The sequence below is a fragment of the Cricetulus griseus genome, chromosome 2, assembly GCF_003668045.3.
Source record: "Cricetulus griseus strain 17A/GY chromosome 2, alternate assembly CriGri-PICRH-1.0, whole genome shotgun sequence".
Lineage (NCBI taxonomy): Eukaryota > Metazoa > Chordata > Mammalia > Rodentia > Cricetidae > Cricetulus > Cricetulus griseus.
In genome coordinates this window covers 245,964,178-245,983,633 of record NC_048595.1, presented here as the reverse complement: position 1 = coordinate 245,983,633, position 19,456 = coordinate 245,964,178, and the positions used below count along the sequence as shown (strand labels likewise).

The 19,456-nt window shown below is 40.9% G+C and overlaps 1 protein-coding gene across 4 annotated transcripts in view; it reads left to right on the top strand.

Moving 5' to 3' along the window:
- Window positions 1-18,783, top strand: part of LOC100771923 (laminin subunit alpha-2) — a 541,373-nt gene extending 522,590 nt beyond the window's left edge. For all 4 annotated transcript variants that reach the window (XM_035440328.1, XM_027402872.2, XM_027402871.2 and 1 more), the window contains 7 exons: window positions 7,109-7,221; window positions 7,532-7,721; window positions 10,151-10,306; window positions 12,180-12,333; window positions 14,764-14,894; window positions 17,165-17,387; window positions 18,412-18,783. In XM_035440328.1, coding sequence (XP_035296219.1) covers window positions 7,109-7,221; window positions 7,532-7,721; window positions 10,151-10,306; window positions 12,180-12,333; window positions 14,764-14,894; window positions 17,165-17,387; window positions 18,412-18,569 — 1,125 coding nt within the window. In that variant the 3' untranslated portion in view covers window positions 18,570-18,783. The remainder of the gene's footprint in view (window positions 1-7,108; window positions 7,222-7,531; window positions 7,722-10,150; window positions 10,307-12,179; window positions 12,334-14,763; window positions 14,895-17,164; window positions 17,388-18,411) is intronic.
- The last annotated feature ends 673 nt before the right edge of the window (window positions 18,784-19,456 follow it).

Below are 19,456 nucleotides of genomic sequence, written 5' to 3'. Positions count from 1 at the left end.
GGATAAGAACTGGCTCTCTAAAGTAACTTATGAGTTCACTCAAACAACTGGCCAGTGTCTGGATGGGATTTTAATCTACTAGATCAGACCCTAAAAGCTAACTCAGAATGAGCACAAAACTTTGCCTTTACAATTCACTGTACTTTGACTAGCCCATTGAGGGCTACTGGGAGGTGGGAGGTCTAGTTTTCACTTAGAAACTATAAGCAACCAAATACATCTGAGAATTACTCTTTTATCATCACTCATTATTGTATTAAATTTCTAGTAGGAAAGTATGAAGCCAAAAGATAGGTGCATCTAAGGCTCACCATGTTTCAAAATTGCTTTTTCCAGAATTTACTACAGCTTACAGTCTTACAGTTTCATCAGAGATGGTCCATCTCCCTGCACTCAGCAGCATAGGCATTGATCACAGTTGTGATCATGACTAATTAAAGCTGTAGTGTGTTGGGCTTAAGTAAATATTTTGAAAACACGTGGACACAGCATTCTCTCCTTTGCTTATTCTTTAGCTGGTTCCTTGACAGGGGAAATTCTTACTACATAGCAGGCCAAATAGCCATCATTCAGAAAAACTGATTATCTACTACAATCAACATTTAAGCTTCTGAAAAATGAGTCTTACACTACTAGAGTTATTATAATGAAATATAATTTACACTATAATGATATATATTATATTATAATGAAATAATTACAATATTGAGTATATTATAACCACAATTCTTGTGAAGATATAATAATCAAAGGCATGGCATATGTAGAACTTTGAAAATTGGGATTTTTTTCACCTCAAAATGAGCATGAAGGGATTTTGTTTTTATAAGACAGTATTTTATTCTCGTGTGTGTGTGTGTGTGTGTGTGTGTGTGTGTGTGTGTGTGTGTGTGTTATTACAAGTGTTGTTATCCCAGTCTTTACAAAAAGAAATGCCTAGAGTCAATAAACAACAGGAAGTCCATGGTCAAGTAGGGTGATTTCTCCCTGGGTACCACTGCTATATGGATGCTTCCAACAGATGCATCAACAGGATGTCTCCTAACTAGTTATCATATTTGGTCAAGTAAAACCTCTTGGACAGTCTTATCAGTAGGTTTTCATTTTTGTGTGTTGGTTTGTTTGGGTAGAGAAGATCATTGGTCGTCTCTGTGGAGCCCCTTCTTTTTCCTTGTGAAATGGATATCCCAATCTGTGGTTAATATATTGTCAGCCATTCAGGGTTAGAAAGCATTTCCCACACGTTATCTCACTTGTCACAGTGCCAGAACCTAGCATCCCCTTATGCTCCCCTTCATTATCTAGCATATTCCTGTAAATTCTACAAACTTTGCTTTAAGAGGTCCCTCAAGCACACTGCTCTGCTTTCTGAAGAGCACAATTTTCAGAAGCATGGAGATTTTTACAAATGAGTTTTCTTGGAACCTCTTATTCTAACTCTGGGTTTCATTTTCTCTTAGCAAAATGCTTTAACTTTTTCAAAATCACAACACTGCACTTAGTAGACAAGACTGATGCAGAGGGCTTGAGCAGCAGCCCAACTTGCAGATCAAGAAAGAACTGAATCATGGGTAGAAAAGATCTTGGAAATCCCAACTCTTTTAGAAAGTATTTGCTTTTTTAATGTGTATGAGTATTTGCCTGCATGTATGGGAGTGCACCACATGATGCACACAAAGTTCAAAAAGGGGTACAAGATCCCTTAGAACAAGGGGTGTGAGCCTTTCTGTGGGTACTAGGCACTGAACATGGTATCCTCTTTGAGAGCAGCAAGTATCCCTAACTTCTAATCCATCTCAGCACAGAAATCCTACTCTGAAGTGACTCCATTAGAGAAATTACAGTGTGGTCTCAGATTATACACACAAGTAATGGAGACCTGAACCCCACCTGTGTTTCTCCTGCTACATATTTTATTCACTTGAGACTGTGGGGGTCAGAATTGTTTTAGGACTTTCCAACTTTATGGGTTTTGTTTTATTTTGTTTTAAAACAGTGTCTCACTATGTAGGCCAGGCTGGCCTCAAACTCATAGAGATCCTCCTGCCTCTGCCTCATGAGTGTTGGAGTTACAGGCGTATGCCACTGCACCAAGAAAAACTATATTTTAGAGGTCGGGCTCCAGTTTCATATGATATGCATTATCCATTTTAATTTGATTTATTTCTTTCCTTTTGTGGAAAACAGAACCTTCCTTTTAGACGTGACTAAAAGCTAATAAATTGGTAATTTATTTTATAAAATATACTTATCAAAAAGCCCAATCAATATGAGACTGATGTCATTGTGGCTAGCCAGGAAGGAACAGAAAGAGGAAGGAGGGCCACCTGCCATTGCTCAGAGAGCTGTACAGGGGATGTCCTCTCTGAGTGTGAAGTAATAAATTGACAGTAAGGATGCCTCAATTTGAAGATCATTAGGTGTGGAATTACATACTGTCCGTAAAATACCAAGAACAAGATCTAGCCTGTGGTAACAGCCCATCACACTGTGAATCCTTCTGTGAAAACTAGTTGGTCTAACCTTTCACTCTTCCAAGGTAGACACAAGTGCTAGGAACCCTCGGGTGCTGATGTGTGTCCTATTTGTAAGCAATTTCAACCTCAATCATGGAATGCTTTTTTATCTTGTTTCTAGCTATTTTTAATTCTCAACATTTGAGTTTAGATTTAAAAAAAAATCATTGCAGGTTAATCTCCCAGGTGGGAACTACTATCTACAAGCCTCATATTTCCTGACCGACAGGAACCCTATCCTTCCTGCCCATCTTTATCTTCCCTTCACCCCTACCTTGCAGGCCGCTTAGAGTGCAGAGAAAACATTCACTAGGCTTCAGGCTGATAGAAAAGTAGCCTGGGAAAGCCATGCTCTGTGAAATGGATATGTCAATCCTGTGGTTATTACGTGGTCAGCCATCCTCGGTTAGACAGTATTTCCTGCATGTTATCTCGTTTCACAGTGCCAGAGCCGAGCAGTCCCTTGTACATTTTCTCCAGTTATTTAGCCCATTAATATCTGGGTGCCGGGACATCCCTGTGTGTTATATTTGTGGGTATTTCTCATCTAGAATGACAGGGGTGGGATGGATAAGCATCTGGGCTTATCAATACAGAAATGTAATGATGTCTTCAAATGGGACAAATGTCTGCACTGTTGATTCCAAGCCTTCCTGAAAAACATGGCCCATGAGGACTGGCATACAACAAGTTGGCTGCATTTCTTTTGTTTGAATCATGCTGGAGAGCTGAACAGAGCACTTCTGAGTTCTGGTAGAAATGAAGAGTTCTGATAAGGTCTCTTTGGGAATTGAAGAGAAAAAGTGAGCTGAAAAGGAAGACAGAAACAGCAATAGAAAGTGATTCCTGTAGCAACATCAATGCTACAACTTTAAAAGCTATGTACAGTCAAAGCCATAGGATAAATCAATTGGGCACTGACACGTATTTAAAGGGAAAACACACATTCTCTACACTCCCCCGAATCTGTCTTAAGGCATATTACTGCAGAAACCCAGTTCCTACCAAAGAAGTTACACACAAGGAATTCACATGACTAGGCACCTCAACTAACACAGCAGCAGGCATTGTACCCTCCAGGACAATGAAGTCGGTGCTGGAAAAGTACCTATTTAGTAGCATTCACCCACAAAGATCATCAAAAGCAAGCATCAGATGGGATTTTAGCCCACACTTATTAGTAGGATCATTGACTCATGAAGGAAGAAAATTACACAATTTTTAGCATGAGTCATCATTTGCTGCCCGTTTTGATAAACACGGTCAAAAAAACTCTGCTCTACAGCTAACTACAGTCATAGTACACTGACCAAGAAACTACTTGCTGCCTTGGATTTGATCATTTTTTCCCAAGTGTCAACTTTACATCAGGAATTGGAAATGACCACTGCTTTATTCTGACCTGAAATTTAACCATGGGAGGGTTTGCCAGAACAACTGACCTCTTGCCTTGTGACCATGGCTCCAGGAAACACGGCTTCCTTCAGAACCCTTCTAAGCCACTTCAGGCCCTCATCAACAAATACACTGCTCCATTAGGTTCCGAACATCCCTGTGTGCCTAAGAATTGTCAGCTGCAAAGCAGAGACAAATCAATTTGTCCTTTACCACCTTTCCCGGGTGTTACATGTATTATGAGACGTTGCCACCAGGTGGCAGAAGTGTAACATGCTGAGATTGATGAGCCTCGAGGTTGATTTTTAAATTATTATTATTGTTGTTGTTTTAACATGTTTTAGAGATGAGTGTTTCTAAAATGCAGGGAAAGACCCTTTTAGGGCCTCACCAGCTGAGAGGAGTAAGATAAAAAGCTGTGCTTTGCCCATTCTTCTAACCTGTCTTGCTTAGCTTAGGTTTCTAGGGAGGACTGACTTGAAAATGTCCTTGCTGACAAGATGGTTTCATACTGTGAGAAGTACCGTTTTCTAGTTGCTCTCAGGTAGTCCCCACTTAGAGGGTTGGGGCAGGAAGATACACTGAAGCTGCCGTGAGCAGTTCTACCCTCTGTCCCAGGGCAGGGAGGAAGCAGGCAAATCTCTGGAGTGGACTCGGGACCCACGCCGTCATAGGATCCCCCAGGTGAGAGTGACTGGGCAGGATCCAGTGATGCCAAGCAAGGGGTGAAGTGCAGATTTGTAGGGAAACATTGTATTGGAAGAGAATTGTTTTTAACATTTAAGTGCTAACTAAGGTAGATATAAGGTCATATAATCCACTATGGTTACACTTCTATCCTTTGCCAAGGACCAGCGTTATTAAGGAATATAGATTGTGAATATTTTACTCAAGTGATGTACAGGGTATGCATCCTGTAGCAATTGGTGCTAAGAATCTGCCCCTGTGGCTATAATGAGGGTGTCCTGTCAGAAAACAGACTTGTTCCCACTCTCTTCTATGGCTTTGAGCGATCTGAGGACACTGTTGTGCTCGCTGCCCTTCTTGACTCTCATATTCCCCCTTATACAGAGGTGAAGCTGGTCTCTTACAGCATTGTCCTCTTGCCTAAGCAGTTGCACTGTAAAATGGCAATGGAGTCAAAGGACCTAGACTAAATCTCTTCCAAATGAAAGAGTTTCTGAAATGACTGCCTGGAAATGTTGATAATACGTTCAGGGTCGGTGGGACTGCTGCTCAGCTGAAGATCTGGTTCCAAACCTGTCCACTCTACTGACAGGCAGAGTCATGGTGTTCAGCTACCTCATGGTGTTCAATAACCAAAGCTGTCCAAAACATCCCTTCAATGAAATACCCAATCTTTACAACTGCCATACTGATCATTCAAGGAGCCATATTAGAAAATGGCATGTTGCAGTATTATTTGGTGTTAACATATTCTTTGGTGAATGGATAAACAGCCACAGCCGTAGGAACAGCAAAATTCCTTCAGCCTGTGCATTATTGGTTCCTAATTCCTTGGCATCCACTGGCTTTTTCAATGTCTGTTTTCTGAGCTAAAGGTTTATAGATGTTTTGGGAGAAATTCCATTCCCAAGAACTCACAACATAGAGATTCTCTCAGAAAACTCTAAGGAAGGCTACACACTACGATAAATACCCCAAAAGCCCAATAAATGATCCATGTTCTATTCTTAGCCTTTGTGGGACAGGACATTAAGCCATGAAGGCTTTCCATTTGGGCTTTCTTTGTTGGCCATGCAATAGCAAAGGTACTGTTTGGTGTTCTGAATAGAACTATCCTGTCCTACCCACTGGGCTTTTGCATAGCTGTATGAATTTTGGCCAGTCTTCTCTTCATAACTGACCATCTCCTGGGAGGCAAGAAAGGAACTACCTCCATAAAAACCAATTTTATAGCTTTCAAAACACTTTTAAGCCCCTTTACCTGCTGTGGCATAACGGCACCGTTGACTAAGCACAAGAGAAAAGAGAATGAGGCTTTTCCTTGTAGAAAGGTGTCATAGGTGCTGATGAGTCATATCTGAAAGAAACACTCTGCTGGAGGAGAACGCCCCTCATCAAAATCCCGCCCTGGGCTGTTTGGGAGGCCCTGCTTAGTCAGTGTTGGCTGGGGTGGCTGCCCTCTCATAGCTATTAATCTCAGATCTGAGACGCAGATGTGTGTGTGCAAGGGTACATGTTATTATTATGAGTTCTCAAATAGCCTGCCACCTGCACACCCAGCTAGCCGGTGAAAATAGAGAACGAACGAATGAGCGAGGAGAAGACTTGTGGCTTTGTCATTTGAGGTGCCTTGTTTCCTGAGCTGTGTGTAATAGTCCAAGTCACTAGGGTTGGTTATGCGATTGGTGAAGCTGTGTGCAAAAGGGAAATTCAGGGCCCCTTCATAAAAAATTATTATGAATTTCCAGGTGGTGACAGCATAGCATTAAAGCGAGTAACTGCACATCTATGTACCTACATGTCCCTCTTAAGCACCCTAGGAAGCTGTTCTTTGAGCAGCAGCAGTGGAAATGGTGTATGGTGGGTTGCATTTTAAAAAAATACACACTCTCTCTCTCTCTCTCTCTCTCTCTCTCTCTCTCTCTCTCTCTCTGGTTGCCTAGCAACTGGCTAAGGCCCTGAATGGGCTGACTCGCAGGTTTAGATACACCATCTTGAAATTCTGAATTTACAGCAAGCTTCTAGTAGACTGATTATTTTAGAGGGAAAAAAAATACTGTAGTGAGAAATGAAAATGGGAAGGCAAGAAGGACCACATTTTTCTACTCTTATAACCCACATGGCTATCCCATAATTCTCCCTGTTCTGTCTTCTATAAACAAAACTCATCAGTGAAGTAAATATGGAAAAGAAATTGCAATTTCCCCAGAAATACCAACCATGTTTTCCTTAGAGAGTAAGGAGACTACGAATGTATCTATACACTGTTTTTTAACATGTTCCTGCAGCAATGCCAGGATGTGTTAAGGAAAACTAGTTCAAATCCACCAAGCACATCAGAAGCACCTGCCTATGCTGCAGACTGCAGAGATGAGTAGGAGGGGGGTTTTCTTCTTGAGGAATTCTGCATTGTTCAAAGTCATGAAGGGAATAGATAGAAACAAGCAGCCTGCAGCATCGCCTGTTTGCAAAAGGCTGTGATCTCATCTCCTGTCCTTGGTATTTCTCAGGGCCCTTGTGTTGCAGAATCAGAACCATCATTTCTGGCAGGGGCCAAGCAGTTTGGGCTTTCCAGAAACAGCCACATCGCTATTGCCTTTGATGACACCAAAGTTAAAAACCGGTATGTATTATTCTAAAATATGACACAGCAACTGATCATCAAAGCACTGACTATTCAGGTTCAATCAAGCCTAATCAACTACATGTAAATCTCTTGTGTTGGGGTTTGTTTGCTTCCAATCCACCGAGGAAAGTAGAAAACGGAGTTCTGTTTGCTTTGAGCTCATATGCAGGAGATGCATAACCCTAGAAATCCTCCTGTTACAGATTTCACATCCTTCCTCAAAGTGCACCCCTCACATGCTACCACGTTTTCTTAACCTAACAATGCTCCTAGTTTTCTGTTTCTTTTCCACATTTGTATTTCACAGCCTCACAATTGAGCTAGAAGTGAGAACCGAAGCTGAATCAGGCTTGCTCTTTTACATGGCTCGAATCAATCATGCTGATTTTGCTACTGTGCAACTGAGAAATGGATTCCCCTACTTCAGTTACGACTTGGGAAGTGGTGACACTAGCACCATGATCCCCACCAGAATCAACGATGGCCAGTGGCACAAGGTAACAGTCTGAGGTTGTGGACAGCATTCTAAGAAGGGTCCCAGAGTCAGCCTGGACCTTCCCCTGCCAGTGATGCTTTGCGAACTCAGACCCTAACTCTAGAGTTACAGTGATGTGGCAGAGACTGAACAAATGGCCAGTGGTGTGTACAATGGCCAGAGCCTTGAGAATGTGTTGAGACCTGAGTAGGTTTCTGCTTCACCATTTGAGCTGATTATGGTACCAGAGTCCTGTCGTTGCTATATCACTGTGGTTCCCAAGCATCTGTCCAAGAAAACAGGGCCAGGCAATTTAAGATGGTTTAAGTGAGAATCAGAGGACAACTGGGTGTGTTCATTATGATGCTTTTGTTTTCAGCTTACAGAAATAATGTTTATTGCAAGACTGTTATTTCTCTACTAAGAAATAATACGTGACCAAAGTAAAAAGACCTACCTCTCACCCTAGCGCATTTTGACCTGAAAATCAGGAGACTGGAAATCTCTGCAAAACCAAGTTTTAAGGGGCCCCAAGGTACCATTTCCACCAACAGTCATTTGCAACAACTTTAAATGTTGGCCTTATACCCAGAAACTGGTGCTATTGTAGGCACAGAAGGCTCGTTTGCCAACTTCCTCCTCTTTGGCTTGGCTGCAAGTAGATAATACGTGGCTTGATTAAAACAAAACCTCAAAATTTGTCCCTGCACCTGTGATAGCCTATTAAGTAAAGTTTCCCTAGGTAGACCCATAAAATGTTTAATTTTCAGAGTGAAACATTATTAGATGTTGGATTTGATGTATTAACTTGCTTTGGCTTGTCATGTCAGAAAGACAGCCAAAAAACAGAAGAAAATAGAATTACAATTCAAACCACAAGTCAATCAGCTTGTTACCCCGGAAAGAAGCTATGAGATCTTTTTTGCTTGGGACCTTCAAAATAGCAAGTGTGGCTCCTGGTGAGGAAAATCTTGATAGGTTTTCTTCTCTTGTCTGGCTAATGGAAGAAAAAACACTTGAGAAAAAAAGACATATTAATGGACCACCAAGTTAAGATTAGGAAAGGCAATTTATGTAGAATAATTAGCCTTACTAGGACAAATGTCATTTGTGAACATTTAAAAAATGTACTTCCTAAATCAGAATAGATATTTAAAATGTTACATTATTTTGTAATCCTGCCCTAGCTTGCTTTTAGAGCACTTTTGTGCCCTGGCATTTAAAGGCTTACATCTTCCCTTGGCTAGATGCAGACTCCCAGGCCTCCCATTTTCTCCCCTTCTCTCTCTCTTACTTCTGTCATGATTTCAGCAGATCTCAGGTTTACATCTTCCTCCCTGACTTTAGATCAATCATCTGCTACAAGGCAACGCCCCTCCCTTGCCTGATCTTTCTTCCTATACGTTTTCACAAGTAGGTCTGAATAGGCATATGTGAAGTTATATTAGGATCCCAGACATTGGGGACCAGGAAAGTTCCATTAAGGAACATCTTAAGGTCCAACCTCTGGGTTTCAGTAAACAGGAGCTCACAGGAGCTCCCGCCTACAATTGTATTTCAGATGTGAGCTAATCTGCTAATGAATGACATGGCCTCAGTGGAGAATGTCCCATAGTTTGCATCTCTACAGAACTAAGCATTTGAGGCCTGCACCTGGGGGCAGGGCTAGGTATGTTAGTAACAAGTGAGGACCGAGAGTTAGGAGCTATCTAGCAGAGAGGAGTCAACTGAAGGAGACAGAAATGGCCTCCTGGACTTGGAAGGAAGCATGGTTAGAAACAGCCAGGAAGATGACAAATAAAGAAAAGACTCCAGTTTTGCAACATGGAACTGAGAGCTCTCTAAAGATGACAAGATGCCTGTGTTTGGTCTTTATCGACGTTGGGTTGCTAGGAGTTTCCAAGTCCACGCTCCCCCACTCAGGCAGAACCTCATGACTTCCGTGGCTTGGGGATGAGACATGCTGGGCCATGACACCAGACTTTGCTCATCCAAATTAGCACACTGCTAAAGGGAGACATGGAAATTGAGTGCAATACCGCATGCCTATCATACCCGTGCTGGGGAAACAGGGGCAACAGGTCCTGAGTTCAGAGCCAACCTCAGCTATGTAGTGAGGCCTTGTTTCAATAATAGTGATAATGATGAAGGAATGAATCTTGCATCCCTCTTAGCTCAAGGCAGAGCTGTTAGTCTGCTAAGTTCTTTAGGACACATCCACCTCTGGAGCATAGATTTCTATTTATATTTCTCGAATTTTATCTGATACTCAGAAAAAATTATATTCAAAGACAGCATTTGATATGCTCCATGAAACATATTTACTTTCACTTGTAGTATGCGTTGAGCACATAAGTGATATTATTTTCCCTTGGAAATACCAGGAAAGTTCTTATGTCTTGTACTTTTGTTCAAAATTGTCATTAATGATGACTCCTTACACTTTTGTAGATTAAAATTTTAAGGGTGAAGCAAGAAGGAACTCTTTACGTAGATGACGCCTCCAACCAAACCATCAGTCCCAAGAAAGCTGATATCCTGGATGTTGTGGGGATGCTGTATGTTGGTGGGTTGCCGTTCAACTATACCACACGCAGAATTGGTCCAGTAAGTGTCTAATTCCTTGTTGCTTATTTGATAGAGTTAGTGACTTGTGCATGCATTATCTTTTTAATTCTGAGGTCCTGTGATGTGGGAAAACATCTTATTAGAGAAAGGGAGTGAAAGACCCCCATGGGGTGAGACCCCAGGGTGACCACTCAGGAATGCAGCGACCCCAATCACCAGACAGAGGTGAGGACTTGATGCAAACTGTAAGAGGCTTTATTGCAGTTGTTTAACACGATAACCCCATTAGTTAGAGCCTTTTGTCCATCCACCATGGAGGATGGCTGGGGAAAAGACCCCGAGAAACCACGGGACAGAGATCTTATAAGAAAGCATAAGGGGAGTATCTAGGGGTACACACAGGCTCAGGATTGGTGTGCCTCCAGGCTTGGAGGACTTGCCCTGTGTTGATTGGTCAACTGGTTGTTATGGCCCACAGGCCCTCCAAGGGTGGTTGCTGTGCTCTGCATGTAATTGCTGTGCACTTGTCCATAAAGCAGACCCAGAGCTTTAAAACATATCCCCACCAGCTAATGTCTGATTGGTTCCTTGCCACAAGGCAGGCATCTGACCTCCTAGTGACCAAGGCAAGGTCAGGCAAGCACATGTTATACTGTTATGGCTGCCAAAATGGGGAACTGGTCCCTCCCTTCAGGAAGAAGTCTTCTAGGTAACCTTGACTATGCGAGATATTACCACAAAACACTGAAGTGGGTACCTCTTTGTCCTTGGGTTGAGTATCTACTTAACTAGATATTCACACTAGCTGTATGGCCTTAAGCAAATCATTTCACTTCTCTTAAATGAACCCTCTATTTTCAAATTATGGCAATGATAATACTGACAAAATACAACAAGAAAAATGAAGGTATTGATATTCATGTTGTCCTTTTAGACCTCTTGAGGGATGCACAATTTAAAGAGCAGCTACCAAATTTTGACTTTAGAATTTAAAAGCTTAATAATTGCACAAATTCATATTTTCCAGTTAAGTTTTATAAACTTGGCTGGTGTCCTGGCTTACTTTGGAAAGCACAGTTATGAGAAGTGGGGATCAGGGTTTTTGGTGACTGCATTACAGACTATCCCAGGTGTGATAGACTTCTCCATTCATTTAGCAAATGTATGTTTCTGCATCAAAGTCCATCACTATTACAGTCATGATGCTCAGTACCCGGCTATGTATGAATAGTATATATTCCCTTTTTCATAACTATGCTACCTACCTACCTATCAAGAACAAGAAACTGGAGTGATGATAGCAAAAATGATCAACTCCAGTTTCTAAACCCAATGGACTTTAGTGCATCAGAGCATAGGATTAAGTTAGTTCTAAATCCCATCATCCCTAAAATATTTTATACAAATTTGTACATTCCATGTATATATTTTCTGAGAGGAGGGACCATTTCTTTCATTGGGTTTTTGTTCTAAAGGAAGTAGAACTGATTGAAACTTTTTTAGTAGGAAAGGAAACATAGATTGAAACAGAATGCATTGATAGTAAGGTTAAGAAATTATCCATAGAAACATGAAATCAGTAATATAAGAGACTAATCAAATATTACCATGCTCACATGGAGTTCATAGTTCTGCCAAGTCAATGGTCACATAGTGTGACCCCATCCTTAGATTATCAGGTTCTTGTGGTCCTGGCTAGATACATCCCAATGGACAAGTTTGGTGTTGGATTTTGGTCCACTGTACTGTCAAGTCTATCATACTGAAGTCCAGACCCAAGCAGCTCTGAGGTATATTCTGGGACAACTGGCTAATGATAGTGCATAGTGTACTCCACAGGTGGCTGACTACACATAGAGACAAAACATTGCTAAATTTGGCATCTATTTCCTCTGACCCAACTGCTGTGCAGGTGACCTACAGTCTTGATGGTTGTGTCAGGAATCTTCACATGGAGCAAGCCCCTGTTAACCTGGACCAGCCAACTTCCAGCTTCCATGTCGGAACATGCTTTGCAAATGCTCAGAGGGGGACGTACTTTGATGGAACAGGTTTTGCCAGAGCAGGTGAGGCACTTCCACATTCTTTCTGCTTTGAATATGCACTGACTTCTTGCCTATGCCAAGAAATAAAAGTCCCCTGGGTCCTGAGCTATTATTCATTATTTAAACCCAAAATTAGTTTCTATAACTAACAAAAATGAATACCTCTAAAACATTCACATATGGTTTGTGGGGGCGGAGGCTGTAGTTCAGTGGGAAAGCATTGCCCAGCATGGGTGAGACTCTGGGCTCGTTCTCTAAGACTGCCAAAGCAAACCAGCAGTGATAACAAAACAAAAAATTGACATGGGTGATTCTGATAAGAACTCATAGGAAAAAATACGTAGTGGGGGAAAAAGATATTTGAAAGTCTGTTCCATTTCCTTCACTAGAGGTCAATGGCAGCAAAATGAATGCCACTATGCAAGAAGGCGCACACATAATGGTCTCCTCATTGTCTAACTTTCTGGAAATGAGATACCATCTTCCTTTCTTCCCTCAAAACTCCTTTCAGGGTTATATTTCACCACACACACACACACACACACACACACACACACACACACACACACACACACACATTCACAGGCACAGCAGTACCTCTTTGTCATTGACTGTTACAACATATGTTATTTTGTCTGACTTTAAGTATTAATTTCCATATAGGTCTGTGTTAATGAAATTGAATACCACATTGTAATCAAAAATAGAACTAATCTCTATTTATATAAAAAAACCCTTATATTAGTTAGCATAAGAGTATTTGAATAAAATATATTTGTTCATTAGGAGAAAAATAACAAACACATAATATATGAATGCCAAGTGTAGGAAATGAGTAAATGAGATATATTCCCTGCCTTTAAAAGTATATTATCGATCATTAAAATTCAGTTTTCTGAGAAATCATAAGAAGGGAAAGAAAAATAATTTTTAGATACTATAAAAGATACACAGTGTTCTGCATATTTACAAGAAGGACTAGTTTTGTTTGGGAGTCAGGAAAGGTTTTCTGGAGAAACAGATGTGTGAGCAAAGCTTTATTATATGAGTTGAACACTTCATGCAGAAATTGTGGGAGTGGATATTACAATGCTCCAACGTGGTCTAGGGAGGAACCCTCACTTCAGTAGAAGCAGAATCCAAAACAGAGGGGATGTGTCCGGTAGGAAAATCCTGGAGATGTGACGGAACTCAAAAGTCACGTGCTGTGAAAGTCAAAAGGCTTCTCAAGATTTCTGCAAATTCCCAAGTGGCTGCCACACATTCTCTTCACCAGGTTTGGTGCCAAGCTTTAACATCTGTAGCTAATGGATTGACTTGTCATCCTTCTACCTATCCTTGGAACTGGATCAAACCGAGCCGGAAAAACTCCTCCCATCACTTCAATTCACAGCAGAATACAACTCACATAAAACTTGGGGGACAGAACTGCAGGTTACACCCATGGAAACCATACAAGTTCAATATAACAAGTTCAATATCTCTGTTCTTAAAAGCTTTCCAGCCACCCAGTCACTGGACATTTTATCGACCTCCTTGCCACCTGTGTCTTCAGTTGCAGCGCCCTACATCATTCCTTTATTCTTTTCACTTCTCTCTTGCTGTTTTATTTTCCAGAATAATTCAGCTCCTTCTGCCCTTTACTTGAAAAGTGTGCTTAAAAATCCATCCACCCTTTCCCATGCAAACTCCTCAAGATCCCCAGGAGAACAAAAAAATCTAGCATATAACAAGTGCCACCCTTTCCCGGGGACAGTTGGGCTCACACATAGTATTTATTGCTTGCACAGTAAATAGAAGGTAGAGAGGGGATTTTCTTAAGGGCTTTCCTAATATTCTGTGGAGTTCATGTAGTCTTAACTGATCTTAGGAAATCATTTCATTCCTAAGTGCAGTATCTCAAATTCTCATTTAAAGGCTGAATGAATGTCTGAGCTACATATTAAAAAGTCTGGAGAAAAGAATTGGCTGGGTTAAATAGAAAAGATTATGTTCTAGAATCTTTCCATAAAAATTATATTTGCAAGTCTTCTTTTCAGTTAATAAAATATGAAGGACTGTTTAAACTCTCCAATCACTGTAGTGCCATTTTGAGCATCTCAATAAAATTTTTACTGAGTAGTCATTGAGATGCTTTATTCAACCCTCAGACTTCCGAAATACTCATACCTGGCTTCCAGAGTCTTGATTCGGTCTCAGTGTGTGCTCACTCATTTGGTTATTCAATGATTCAGTCTCAGCATGAGCTCACCCATTCAGCTACTCAAGGACTAAAGCTACACTGTGCCAGACACTTAGACCTTTCCAAGAGTGAACTATGAGTAGTATGGATAAAGTCCTGGGCTCTCACATCAGCACTCAAAATAAGCAACAAGAGTAAAGTACACTGTTGGTGAAGATACAGGCTACAATGAGTTAGCCCCAAAATCTAATCAATAATTTTTTTTTCAGTTGGCGGGTTCAAAGTGGGATTGGACCTTCTTGTAGAATTTGAATTCCGCACCACAAGACCCACTGGAGTTCTCCTGGGCATCAGCAGTCAGAAGATGGATGGAATGGGTATCGAAATGATTGCCGAGAAGGTGAGTGTCTGCAACCCAAACGCAGTTCATCCTCTCACGACACTGGTGTTTCCACTCAGCTCTGTTTTGGGGTCTTACCAGAGTCTTCATCGAAAGAAAGCTAGATCCCTCCTTGTCATTCTTCCGGGTCATCACAATCCATGTGCACTTTTATCACAATTGTCCTGTACAGCATCCTGTACTTTAAAATGTCAGTCTACACCACAATTGTGTTGACCAATTGTGGGGCAAGTGGTTTGGGATGCCCAGCTCTCAGTGTGATGCTCCAAGGTCATCTGTTCTCTCTATGCACCTACTCTACAAAACTGCTGGTGCAGAGGAAAGGGAAGAGGCTCAGATAATCTGAAGTCAGCCTTGCTCTTAAAACAGGCAAGCATCTCCCCTATGATACCGAGGCTAGTCACACACGAGTTCCCAATTTTCACTTACAAGCACCTAGATACTGTTCAAAAACAGCAAGTAAATACAAGTATTACTAGTTTGTGTATAAGCAATAACAAGTTTTCCAATTGACTCATCTATAAGGACTTTCACTGTGCTCTTATTTCCCACCTTGGGGAGCTGGTATTGCCCAAGAAGAAACATGACAGGGTGGTCTAAAACACATCTTCCTTTCCTCTCTCTCCTTTGTGTTCCTCAAACCATCTCATAAACCACATAGAAAAAATATCCAGGAGCTTATAGGCAAAAAGGGTAAACAAATACACAGATAAGCAAAACTTCATAGATTTGTTGAATTTTGAAAGCCTACATTCATTTTATCTTTTTTTAAGTTTCCTTGCTTGCTTGTAACCTTTTACTATTTGCATGTCACTATGTCATGCAATTTTTCACCAGGTTCTTCAGAAATGCCAAATGTCATTTTAACAAACTCCACTCAGTGTCCTAAATTCTAATATTTACGTTACTACATATTTTGCAAACTTTTCACCTAGCCTTATTAATCTTTTTTAAGCAAAAATATTTTTTTTGTCTACCTTGTCAAGTCTATTGCCAAGCTGACTAATGTTTTTAATATTTCAGCATGTTCCTTTTCTTCATCAGCTTCAAAGGAATTCTGATGTCTCAAATTTCAGGGACCTTGCCTTGTTACTAAAAACAGACTTTTCTCATTTAAACAAGAACTTCTAATCAAGTTCTTCCTTGTTGGGAATTTAGCTGGCCTTCTGGCTTGGGTCTTTGGCACCTGTGACATGAAACTTGCCCCAAAAAAGTAATTTATATAACTCTTAATCCTGTATATAAAATGAAAACCACGAAGGAGAAATAAAAACACAATTAAAACATCAAAAACTTAAATTTAAAAACAATCCTTTAAAATAAATGTGTAAGTCAATTAATGAGTTGTTTTAAGCAATATCTCCTAAGAAAGTTTCATGAAGTTCTCCAAGAGCCTTCACACTCTAAAAAGATGCATGGTAGAAAATCTTTGTGGGGATTGGGTTCTTTGCTGTTGCTGAATTCTCTTCAGGGTTTTCTTGGAAATGAGAACAGCATACACGTTGTCTAGTAATGCTGGCAACCCAAGAACACGGTTTGTCACTGGGACCCAAGCTTTAATTTTAAATGTCAGCTTTCCTCTAGGTTCTGTGTGTGTGTGTGTGTGTGTGTGTGTGTGTGTGTGTGTGTGTGTGTGTGTGTGTGTGTATGCTTGAGTGTGCCTGTACATATGCAGGCGCACATGTACAAGGGCACACATGCACATAATGATGGCCAGAAGACACTGTATAGAGCTATCCACCTTACTGTTTGAGATGCTATCTGCTATTGGTTTGGAGCACACCAAGCCATATAGCCTGGCAAGCCAGTGAAGGCCAATCTGCTTCCCTTATGCTGTGAGTTTTTACGAGTTCTTAAGATTACTCAAGAACCACCCTTCAACTCTGCCCATTATTTCCACCTTTGAGTGCTGGCATTTCCCACAAAGAAAAGGTAATCTAAACTACACCATCCTCGCCTCCTTCCCCTTCCCTTATTCCTCAGACCTTCCCATAAACCACACAGTAAAACATCCAACAACTCAGAGGCAAGGATAAGCATGTGAACGATAAGCAGAATGGAATTCTTCAATAAACTAAGTAGTTTTTAAGTGCATGGCAAGCACTTTACTCACTGAGCTATCTCTCCAGACTCAAATTTGTCCAGATTTAAAAAAAAACAAAGTTAAATAGGCCCCAGTTGTGTTCACTGCAGACTCTAATTCCACTGTGTGGGCTGTGGAGCTCTCCTTTACTAAAGCCACCTGTGATGCTCATGTTCCTACTTCCTAGCTTATGTTCCATGTGGATAATGGCGCTGGCCGATTCACTGCAGTCTATGATGCTGGGATCCCAGGCCATATGTGCAATGGACAGTGGCATAAAGTGACTGCCAAGAAGATCAAAAACCGCCTTGAGCTTGTTGTAGATGGGAACCAGGTGGACGCCCAGAGCCCAAATTCAGCATCGACATCAGCTGATACAAACGACCCTGTTTTTGTTGGCGGTTTCCCAGGTAAGTGCTGGCTGCTCCAGCAAACATGTCCTTTGCTCCTTATGCTTGTGGTTTTTAAACCTTTACATTTGCATAACCATGTCCAAAAATGTGTACTTAAGGGTACTTGCTTCCCAGCCCTCGAATCTCCTCCCATAAATAACACTTGGCCTAAAATTTCCAGTCTGTAAAATGAGAGGACATTTATTTAAACCACATGGGGCTAAAATTTTCATAATCACCCCCAAAGTTTCATCTAAGGGGAGGCTAAAGCTAAAGGAAATGAATTTGCCTTATAAAAGATATAAAACATTTAACAGCAGTTGAGGCCAGAATTGTGGGGTCTTTTTTTAATTATTATTTTAAAATTAATGTATCAGAGGAATCATAAAACACTGCTGAACTTATTTCCCCCAGTTCTAGAATTCTCCAGGTTAAATGTAGCTAATTTCCCACGTAGGTTATTATAGAGTTTATGTATTTATATTACAAAGAAAATGCAAGCAATAAATCTGTATTTAAAAACCCCTTCCTCAACACATTAAATACAGCAAGTCAACTGCATAGTTACCTAGAGCCCAGGAACAGGAGTGTGGAGCTGAGCAATGAGGCCGCTGCTTCTTCATGAGCACTGAAGCAACATATACTCCTGGAGTGAGCTGTCATCATTTTGAAAGGACAATTCTTGTCCTCCCATATGCAAAGTCCTTCTGCCTAGGAAGCAAAAACAAAGTGCAGAATTCAACACAGGTCTACAGAGCAAAAGACATTAGAAGAGATTGACAGTGTCTCCTTCCAGGGCTGCTTTTGGCTTTTCTCTTTTAAATTTGATTTTATAGGCACGGATGCTTGGCCTGCATATGTGTTTGTGGACCATGTGCATGTCTGGTTCCTGTGAAAAATGGCATCAGAGCCCCTGGATTGGGAGTTACAGACAGTTGAGGTCGCCGTGTGGGTGGTGGGAGTAGGGGTCGGCCGGGTGGTAGAGTGCTTGTCTAGTGAACACAAGGATTCTGAGTATAACCCTCTTCTTCTGTCTTTTCAGATGGCCTCAATCAGTTTGGCCTGACCACCAATATTCGGTTCCGAGGTTGCATCCGATCTCTGAGGCTCACCAAAGGCACAGGCAAGCCACTGGAGGTTAATTTCGCCAAAGCCCTGGAATTGAGGGGTGTTCAACCTGTATCGTGCCCAGCTACCTAATGAAGAGAAGTACAAGCCTGAGCAGGGTCTATCAAGATGAGTGTATCAAGTTAAACAATATACTTTCCTATGCATATTAATAAAACTAATGTGTGCACCTACATAGAATACTTTCTGTTTTCAGGTGGTAATAATTCAGACCACAGATTGAATTTTAATTCAAGTTCTCTTTCAAGCTTATGATTATTAAACCAATTATTTCATTCCAAATAAATGCATGTTTTGTATGATTTTATAGATGAAAATAACTGACCATAAAATGAATTTGCAACATGCCCTGAGGTCATCACTGAAAGAAAAAAAAAGGCTCATTCAATTTGTGGAGGCTACTATAAAAAGAGACAATATCTATGAATAATTTTGTCATCCTCTTCCATGGCTGTTGGCTTTGGCATTTGTGTTCAAGCCACTAAAAACAAGTGGATTTTGTGCTTGTGATTGGGAGGCAATCAGGTCCTTCAGTCCCTGTGTTTGCAAAAGCATTAGCAAATCATTTCCCTAATCCAAGTTCATTATTAGAGCATTTAAGTCGCCTTATAAGTGAATACCTTTTCATGCTGCAGGTTGATAATATAGATCAGATTCAGGCCAGTGAGCTTAATTACTTGATTTTCTTGTTTGATAATGATTTCTAGGCTTTGAGAAGAAGCCAGAGCCAAACTTCGGAATGACAATGAAGCTCACAGCCTTTGCTTCTGCAGTGAGATTGTGGACTCCAGCTTTATAAGAGGGAGCTCACAGCCTACACTCAGACAGAGGAAGTGAGGAAAAGTCATTTGTATTTGTCAGGAGACACTCCACCAGAAGCTTCAGAGACAACATGACAAATTCATTTCCTATAAACATCAACAAAAAAGTTCTTTATTTCTTTCTGTTCGGTCATCTTC